General features: G+C 54.3%; 1 protein-coding gene and 1 pseudogene across 1 annotated transcript; one reads left to right on the plus strand and one right to left on the minus strand.

The window, feature by feature from the left end:
* Nucleotides 1–1,682: 1,682 nt before the first annotated feature.
* LOC138379657 (C3 and PZP-like alpha-2-macroglobulin domain-containing protein 8) lies at nt 1,683–5,607 on the plus strand. The gene is made up of 7 exons (XM_069464806.1): nt 1,683–1,737; nt 1,826–1,888; nt 2,630–2,847; nt 3,771–3,858; nt 4,565–4,639; nt 5,302–5,407; nt 5,498–5,607. Exons 1-7 carry the CDS (start codon nt 1,729–1,731, stop codon nt 5,605–5,607), a joined length of 669 nt encoding a protein of 222 aa, XP_069320907.1. The 5' UTR covers nt 1,683–1,728.
* Nucleotides 5,608–6,470: 863 nt separating this feature from the next.
* LOC138379679 (zinc finger protein 333-like) lies at nt 6,471–9,289 on the minus strand (annotated as a pseudogene).
* Nucleotides 9,290–9,562: the final 273 nt, after the last annotated feature.

Here is a 9,562-nt window from a genome sequence, read left to right on the forward strand (position 1 = left end):
CCACCATGTGGGGCAGCCCCCTGTGGACCCTAGTAAAAAAAAAAAAAGTTAAAATCCAGGCATTGTTGCTCATGCCTGTAATCCCAGTACTTTGGGAGGCAGAGACTGGAGGATGGCTTGAGCCCAGGAGTTTAAAACCAGCCTGGACAACACAGAAAGACCCCATCTCTAAAATAAAACAGTTAGCCAGGTATGGTGGCACCCGGCCCCTAAGTCCTAGCTACTTAGGAGGCTAAGGCAAGAGGATTCCTTGAGCTCAGGAGTTCAAGGCAGTGAGCTGTGATCACACCAGTGTACTCCAGCCTGGGCAAGAAAGCAAGACCCTGTCTGAAAAAAAAAAAATAGTAATAATGCAAAATTCTAAAACCACCCAATTGGATGAGTGACAGTGTCTATTCCTGACTAAATGTTCAGGATCAAGGGTGGGGGTGGAATGTAGGAAGGAGGGCTGGTTTCTCTCTGGGGTTGAGGGCTTCACAGCCCATGGGAGCTCAGAATCCTTGGAGCCCTGCAAGTGGGGAGTCACTGTTGGGCACTGAGTGGGAACATCTGGGGTCACCTCAGGACCCAGCCAGGAAGGAGGCCATTGATTGGTGATGTCTGCCAGGGGCACAAGAAGGAAGCCATTGACTGGTGATGTCTGCCAGGGGCACAGGAAGGAGACCATTGAATAGTGATGTCTGCCAGAGGCATGGGAAGGGCTGGGGCTGCCACATGTTTGCAGATCTGAGATGGAGCTCTTAGGCCTTTCCTGTCCCAGCTGTCTTCCCCCCGGCACTCTCTTTCCACTGAGGTCCAGCACCCCAGTTTTTCTCCTCCTGAGACCACATGCACGGACTCCCACCATGGGATGCCAGGCAGAGGCCTGGGTGGGGTTGTGGCCCCTGACCAATCCTGTCCTTGCAGATGGGGTCACCCACTGGAGCCCAACAAGTTCCTGGGACATGGACAAGGATGCATTTCTGAGCTACAGCGATGGGGTCTCTAAGTCAGGTACTGGCCACCGGCTCCCCGCTGCCTGCCTTGGCCGCTGTCTCCATGGAACTGGGTCCGGGTCCCAGTATCGAAAGGGCACCCGCTGGCCTCTTCTGTTGCAGTGGTCTCAGCCGAGGTGGAAATGACGGCCTACGCCCTTCTGACCTACACCCTTCTGGGCGACGTGGCCGCCGCCCTGCCCGTGGTGAAGTGGCTGTCCCAGCAGCGGAACGCACTCGGGGGCTTCTCCTTCACTCAGGCGAGCTGGGCGGGGCCAGAGGGCGGGGCAGGGTGGGGTTGCCACAGTCCAGGGCTCTGAGCTTGCCAGGCAGTCTGGCCCCTTCCCACCTGCAGACCCTGGAGGCACGGACCCCAAGAGAGGGCAGGGATGGGGGACAGGGGACAAAGGACGATGCAGCTGGACCCTCTGCAGGAACCTAGCCCCTACCTCTGTGGACACGCCAACCTGGCTGTCTCAGGACCCCCAGCTCTGTGGGTGTCTGCCAGGTTCGGTCTCCATTCCAGCCCCACTGGTGGACAGGGGCCAGGGGACCTCTGGCCAACTTGCTCTCGGGGCTGATGGCAGCCTCCCCTCTCTGTCCCCAGGATACGTGTGTGGCTCTTCAGGCCTTGGCTGAGTATGCCATCTTGTCCTATACCGGACACATCAACCTCACTGTCTCTCTGGCCTCCACCAACCTGGACTACCAGGAGACCTTCAAGCTGCACGGGACCAACCAGAAGGTTCTGCAGATGGCGGCGGTGCGTGTCCCCGCAACACGGCGTGGGCTGGGGTGCGTGTGTGTCGGCAGTGGGGTTGACAGGGCCTCACAGTGACTTCTCTCTCCAGATTCCCAGCCTCCCCACGGGGCTGTTTGTGAGTGCCAGGGGGGACGGCTGCTGTCTGATGCAGGTGAGTCTTTGGGGACCGTGGGGCACTCTGGGTCTTGTTCTCCCCTGGCCCCCCTGCCACACACAGCGGCATCTGGAGCCCCAGGGACCCCCAGAGGGCTCTGAGCTCAGCATCGGGCCAGACCGCAAGGCAGGCTTTCAGCCCCCTCGTATGCAGCCCGCCAGGCCCCAGGCAGGTGGCCAGGGAGCCCATCAGGTGTAGGGGCTCAGGATCCCCCCAGGAAAATCCATTTGACCTTCAGTCCAGTGGTCTCTGAGCCTACGCAGACCCTAAGCAACGGGTCAAGGTTATTCCCCCTCTGTGGCCTGGACAGGGACGCCCCACCTGGACTCCCCCAGCTCTCGCCCTTCAGCCCAAGCACCACCCACCACGTTCTGGGATTTAGCCCCCAGCTGGGCTGGCGCAGGCAGGACTCGTGGGCTCTGCCTGCCAGTCCGAGCGCGAATTGCCAGCCTCCGCCTCCCCGTCTCTGCGATGGGAGCCCGGACCGCGCGGTGCGTGGGAGAGAGAACCCCGCACTAGGATGAGGTTTGAGCACAGCTCTGCTCCTGCACCTGCACCGCTGGGCACCTCCACCTGCGTCTGTGGTTTCAAGGCTAAAAGGAATAACAGTCGTCCCTAGAACTGTCATTGATGTCGTTGCCATCGTAATTCTCGTTGTCCCCACCTCCCTCGTCCCCTACCCCACACCTGTGGGGCAGGGCTGGGACCCCTAAGCCTCAGTCTTCTAATATCCTCCAGGTTGACATCACCTACAATATGCCCGACCCAGTGGCCAAGCCGGCTTTCCAGCTGCTTGTCAACCTCCAGGAGCCTGAAGTCCAAGGGCACCCACCTGCTGCGCCCGCCTCCGTCACTGCCAAGGGCCCCCGAGGGGACCGGCACCCAGCTGACGATGATGACCCAGCTGCGGACCAGCATCACCAGGAATACAAGGTGACGCTGGAGGTGTGCACCAAGTGAGGCCGACTGTCCCGCTGGCTGGCACCCGGAACAGTGCTGTAGGTGGAGGATGGCCTCCCGGGACCAGGGGGAGCTTCCAGGCAGGAGCTCAGTGATGGTTTCTGAAATGAATGAAAGAAAAGCAAATGCTTTCCAATGGATACAGCAGACGCCAGTGATGGTTGGGGCAGGAGGGCTGGGTAGGACAGCTGTGTGTGGCCAGCGTGCTGGGCCCCGCTCAATACATCAGCTCCAGGCCCCTTGGTTTCCGGCAGTGAGCCTGGTACCCAGCCAGAGGGCCCCTCATCCACAAAGAGGATGCTCGTTGCCATGGCAACAAGGATGCTCATCACCATAGTGATGATCTGGTGGCCCAGAGGTGGGTGGGTCAGTGGTTGCCATGATACCTGTGATACCCACAGCCCATCAGAGCAGCCCAGCTACCTGCCCCGCCCACAGCCTGCAGGCTCCACTCTGAAGGTCAGCCTCCCTTCCCTGTCCCCAGCACCCTGCAGGAAGGGCCTGGCATGTAGCAGGTCCCACAGAAAGCCCAGTCAGCCACTCCCCCTATGTTACAGAAGGAGAAACTGAGACCTGGAGCTAGGAAGTGACTTGCCCAGGGTCTCCTGCCAGGGGGGCAGTGGTCGAGGACCTGGTCTGAAGCTGCCCTACAGGGCCACGGCCCCCCCATCAACGGACCTGTGTCAGGCCTAGAACCCTCGGCAAAGCTCTTTCCTTCTTGCCTCAGTGTTCTGGCCATAAAATGGGCTGATTGAACTGACCAAGCCAAAAATGTTTGTGCCAATGGCCACCGGCCAAACCCAGGTTAGGCGTCCCCAGGACATCAGCTGGGTGGACTCCAGAGGGCAGAGAGGGGAACCATGCATTCAACCTTGGGGCTGGAGTTCTAGGGCCTCTCTGTCTCCCCTGTCATTGGAAGGTGGCTGCATGCAGGGTCCTCCAACATGGCTGTCCTTGAGGTGCCCCTGCTGTCGGGCTTCCAGGTGGACACCGAGAGTCTGGAGCAGGTAAGGTGGTGCCGGTAGCGGAGGAGGGCAGGAGCCTGGTGGGGTCTGTGGGCAGTGGGCACCCCGGGTCAGGCTGGCTGGCAGCTCAGCCCTTTGTAAAATATCGTGGGTTTTTTGTTCTTGTTTGTATTTGTTTGTTTTGCCTTTCTGCACGAAGATGGGCCTACCTAGGAGCTGGTGGGGTGGGGGAGGTGATGGGGAGGCTGAATGGAACAGCAGAGGAGGGGAAGGGCCAATTCAGAGGCCCTGGAGTGGGAATAAGCTGTTGTATCAAAAAGCAAAGAGAAGTCTCAGGCTGGGAAGGGAGGTTACCTGGTGCAGTGAGGCCAGAGCAGTTGGCAGGGCTCAGCCGGGTGCCTCATGGGCCACAGAGAAGCCAGACTTGGTCCTGGGGCTGGATTGGGGGAGGCTGTAGGGAGGGAGGCAGATTCTCTGGGCAGGGGTACCCAGCCTTTGAGCACCCTCTCCCAGGTGCTGGGGGGCCGACAGGGCCTGGGGAGCACTGATCATCACCCCCTGGCCCCAGCCAGGTGCACATAGACCCTGGCCCATGGGGACTTCCTAGATGATCACAGGCAAGTTCCTGAACTTCTCAGAGCCTCAGCTTCCTTCTGGGCCTGGTCTGCCTCCCACTGACCAGTGTGGACGAGGAGATCCGGGAGGAGCAGAGGGGCTGAGCGAACCCTGACTCTGGCTTCCTCTCCAGTTGCTCTTTGACAAGCACATCGGGATGAGGAGGTACGAGGTGGCTGGACGCAGAGTACTCTTCTACTTTGATGAGGTACAGCCGGCCACGGTTGGTGGAGGAGGCTTCCCTGGTGCCCACACTGGTGAGGGAACAGCGGTCACTGGTGCAGCTCCCCACAATCTTGTACCTTGAAAAAGACACAGGGAGGATAAATTCCAGGCAGAGCTGATGGCTCTATGCCCCAGGCGTACGGCTCTTGGTGGAAAAAACGGGGAGAGGGATGTGGTGGAATATTATGCAGCTGTAACAAGGAACAAAGCACTGATCATGCTACAATGCGGATGGACCTCGAAACCAGGATGCTGAGTGAGACACAAAGGGCCACACGGTGTATGAGTCCATCAGCAGAAGTGTCTGGAACAGGCCAATCTGGAGACACAGGAAGCAGATTCGTGGCTGCCAGGGACTGGTGGGGAGGGGAACGGGGAGTGACTGCTGATGGGGACGGTGTCCTTTTCCGGGAAACACATTGTTCTGGAACTAGATAGAGGCGATGGCTGCGCAGTATTGTGAATGTGCCCCATGCCACGTGCACAGTGAGGAAGTGCCCGTGTGGGCAGCGGGGGTTGACACCGGGCAGGTCCAACTGAGGACCCCAAGAATTGAAAAGCGAGATCGGGTTTCTGTGTGTCAGCCTCCTGGGTAGCAGAGGGACCCACGGTGGCCCCAGCCGAGTGTGTCCGCTGTCCCCGCAGATCCCCAGCCGGTGCCTGACGTGCATGAGGTTCGGGGCGCTCCGCGAGTATGTGGTGGGCAGGACGTCGGTGCTGCCCGTGTCCCTGAACGACTACTACGAGCCCGGTAGGCCCGCGCCCCCCGCGCTCTGGCCCGGCCCTCGCCCTGTCACCCCTTGCCCGGGTTGGTCATCCACCCGTCATCCCCGTCCCGCAGCCTTCGAGGCCACGCGCTTCTACATCAGCACAGGCAGCCTGCTCACCAGGGAGCTGTGCGCCTGGCCCGCCTGCAACAAGGTGGAGCGCACGGCAGCCCCAGCCCAGTGAGTGTGGGGGACACCCCAAAACTGCCACCACACCTGCCGAGGCGTCCCTGGGGTCTGGGCAGAGGAGGAGCCGGTACAGTGAAGTCAGGAGGACACAGACCCCTGGTGGCCCCGCGCGTCCTCTGCATGGAAGGGAACAGGCTGCTGGGGAGAGGGGCGAGGGGCGGGGCTGTGCAGGGGTGGGGGGTGTGAGGGAGCATCTTTCCGCGGAGGCACACCCAGGGACTTCCCATATTTAGGCTTGCCAGGACTGGGGCACATGGCCTCCTGCCCTTGCTGCAAGAAGGGCTGGGAGATGGAGGTGTTTGAATAGTCCACATTACCAACCTGAACAAAAAACCCAGGTTCTGTTCTAAGGGAGAAGGGGCAATTTGGTTGGCAACTAGCAGGATAAGCCACAGCAGACCTAACAGCAAACGTCAACAAGTACCTAAGATCCAGTAACACAAGGGCTACATATTCTGCTCACCATGTAATTAAATTAGAAACCAAAAATAGAAAGGCAACTAAGAAACAGCCATATAACATGCAGGAACCTTCCAGAATGACAGAAACATTCTATATCTGGAATGGGGTGTTGGTTACATATATGTATACATCTGTCCAATTCATCCAACAGTATGCTTAAATGTATTCATTTCACTATGTCATTATGCCTCTCTGAAAATACATCCATGTACTGGTATTGAAAAATCTAATTCCAAATAACGCATGGGTCAAAGAAAAAGTGATAATGAAAGTTAAGACAATACTTAGGATTAAACCAAAATGAAAACATTATACATCAAAACATAGGATGCTGCTAGAGGAGCATTATGAGGAACAGTGATAGTCCCAAATGTTTATATTTCTACAAACTGGAAGTTAATTAGCAAGGGGACCACCATAGGAATCAGACACTGATAAAGGCAGGCCACCATTCCTAATGTTCTCTCTCCCCATGTGGGTCCTTTTGTGCACAGTGAGTGAGGAGCTGTGTCTGAAGGCTTTATCACACTGATTACACTGGTTGGGTCTCCCTGCAGTGTGTGTTCTCACGTGCACGATGAGGTGTGAAGACTGACCAAATGTTCGCCCACTTTCCTGGCACGCATATGGCTTCTGGCCACTGTGAGTCCTCGCATGTTTTCTGAGGGAGGAGGGCTCGCTAAAGGCTTGCCTGCATTCCTGGCATGTGTAGGGCTTCTCTCCGGTGTGAGTTTGCATGTGACTCTTCAGGGTTGAGAGATGACTCAACACCTGACCACAAGTCCTGCACTCATACAGTTTCTCCCCTGTGTGTATCCTCTTGCGCACATTCAGGTGAGTGCTTGTCCAGAAGGGCTTGCTGCATGGTTGCATTCATACGGTTTCTTTCTGGTATGGGTACTCAGGTGGGTCTTCAGCGACGAGTGTTCCCTGAAGGCTTTCCCACACTGGCTGCACTTGAAGGGCTTCTCTCCTGTGTGAGTTCTCACATGGCTCCTGAGGGATGATGGCTGATTGAACGCCTTCCTGCAATCCTTACACTCATAAGGCCTCTCTCCTGTGTGGTTTCTCTGGTGCAAAATCAGGTTAAAGTTCCTCATGAAGGTTTTCCCACACTGGCTACATTCGAAGGGCTTCTCTCCAGTATGGGTTCTCAAGTGTCGCCGCAGGTTTGAGGCATACTTGAAGGCTTGCCCACATTCTTGACATTCAAAGCACTTCTCTGTGCTATGAGTCTTCTCTTGCCTGATGAGGTCAGAGCTGTATCTGAAGGATTTTTCACCTTGGTTACATGCATAGGTTTTATTCCCATTATGGATTTTCTCAGGCATGATTAAGTGAGTGCTCTGGAAGAAGGAATTTCCACTCTCTTGACATTCATAGGGGGCCTCTCCCACATGAAGTCTCTGGTGCTGGAAAAGTAGTTTGATGCTGTTAAAACATTTCTCAGGTTCATTATATCTACAGTTTTTCTCCAGGCTGAGGTTGCTCCCATCAATTAAGGAAAATGTGAAGACCAAAGACTTTATTGCATTCACAGATATTCTTCCCCATGCGAACTGAATGTAAGAGACAGACATTTCTATATCTACCACTTTTACCATTTTAGTGAATCTGTACCATTTCTACCCCAGAGAATGGAACAGGGTGGATGCTCTGGTACAAAGAGCCATCTTTTCATTACTTTCATGGGCTTTTTAGATGCAGAGTTTTTCTGAATTGTTTAAGGCTAGATTAAGTTTTAAACACTAAGTATCTGTGTCACATTTGTGAAAATAGTTACTTATGGGAACTCTATGGAAACACGAGTCTTGATCTACATTTAGAATTTTCTGCCAATTCATGATTCACCAACTCTCTCCCAAGAAATTGCTTCTCCTGGGCAGGCACCAATTGCCTCAAATGTCAGCTATTGTGTTGCTTGTCTAACCTACAGCACCCCAGACTCTTCATACCATGTAGGACCAAGAATAATCCCTGGTGAACCTTACCCTTTTCATGCCAAAGGATGGAATCTCCACAAAAATATCTTCACCAGGAATTGACTCTCTGGGTTGAAGCTGAGGTTCTGAAATGAGTTAGGGGAAATAATTAAGGACACAGAGAAAGAAACTATGGGACCAAGGTGACTAAAAAAGTAAGCAAGGCACATACAAATTATTTCTTTTTAAATATTGATCCTAAATATGGGGAAAAAATTGCAAAGTGTAGGAACGTATCAAAGAGAGAAGGAAAATTTTAAGACATTTGGCTATGTGAGGCATTATGTAATTACAGGAATGAAGGGTGAAAATAGCACATAATTTACTGAGAAAGGATTTTATGAAGATTGTGACTAACATAAAGTAAAATCATTTGCAAGAATGTACAGTGGGGAGGAAGTGAATAAAATATACATGTGGAAATATTAAAGACGAAGAGGAGGTAGGACAAATCTTTCTATGCAATCAGAGTAAAATATAAGAGATTAAAAGGAAAGGGAAAGAGGAAAGAAGATGGAATTGACTAAAGGCGTTCAACCAGACTTCTCAGTCAAGGGCATTGAAAATGTTTCCCTGATTGATAATTTCCCAATCTAATGCTCTTCTCACTGACCAGAGCTGGTGCTCACCTGATCCACCTGGTATTCACCTGGACAGGTATCTGAGACGTCTCTTCTCTCCTTGGTCCACAGCTCTTCTCTTTGCTCCAAATGGGACAATGTACAGGGTTTGCAGAGTTGATCTCCTGCTTGTAGGAAAAGATGCACAGTGTGGGTGGACTTCATGCCACCATGACACTGGGGCTGATATTCTAAAGTCTTTAGGGGCTCTGGAGATGGGAGTAGCAAAATGAGCCTGCCTGAATTCTGATGGAGACAGCAAAGGTATTTCACTAAGGAACTAAATACAAGTTCCCTCACTGAGTCCCAGAGGATATTAGGCCTCCCTAGTCCCAAAAGGCCAGGGCCTATGTCAGGAATATATTTGAGAAGCCTGGATGCTTTTAACCATGGACAGAGTGCGGCAGACAGATCTTCATTTCCATGGAAAGGCCACCAGACTGCAGGCATCGTGAGTGTGGGACTTATCTGTCTTTCCACCTCTTGGCTTCCCAAACCTGCACAGTTGCTGGGACCCATGGCTGCTGTATGAGTGTGTGGATGCAGCGACGAGGCCAGCCCTACCCACGGAGGCCAGGTTCCTGTAGTTCTCCCGCATCCCGTCTCTGTACAGGCTCCTCTGAGCAGAGTCCAGGAACACCCATTCTTCTGGGGTGAACACCACAGCCACATCTGCAAAGGTGACTGGTTCCTAAAACACACACCCATCCCGGTTCAGCCAGGCACCACCGCCACCAAGACTCAAGAGACCAGCAGGCCTGGGGAAGGGAGGACCCATGCAGAGCATTTTCAGACAGGCTTCTGAGGTCCTCCAGAATCTGCCCCCTGGCTCAGGCTTCAGAAAGAGAACTCTTCTCTCTCTAGTCTCCGCTCCTTGAGTGACGGC

The sequence above is a fragment of the Eulemur rufifrons genome, unplaced genomic scaffold, assembly GCF_041146395.1.
Source record: "Eulemur rufifrons isolate Redbay unplaced genomic scaffold, OSU_ERuf_1 scaffold_114, whole genome shotgun sequence".
Lineage (NCBI taxonomy): Eukaryota > Metazoa > Chordata > Mammalia > Primates > Lemuridae > Eulemur > Eulemur rufifrons.

Excerpts from the sequence above, each read along its gene's own strand:
- LOC138379657 (XM_069464806.1), top strand. Across the intron at positions 1,889-2,629 it reads ACGGCTGCTGTCTGATGCAG|GTTGACATCACCTACAATAT; the intron begins GTGAGTCTTTGG and ends AATATCCTCCAG. Across the intron at positions 4,640-5,301 it reads TACTCTTCTACTTTGATGAG|ATCCCCAGCCGGTGCCTGAC; the intron begins GTACAGCCGGCC and ends CTGTCCCCGCAG.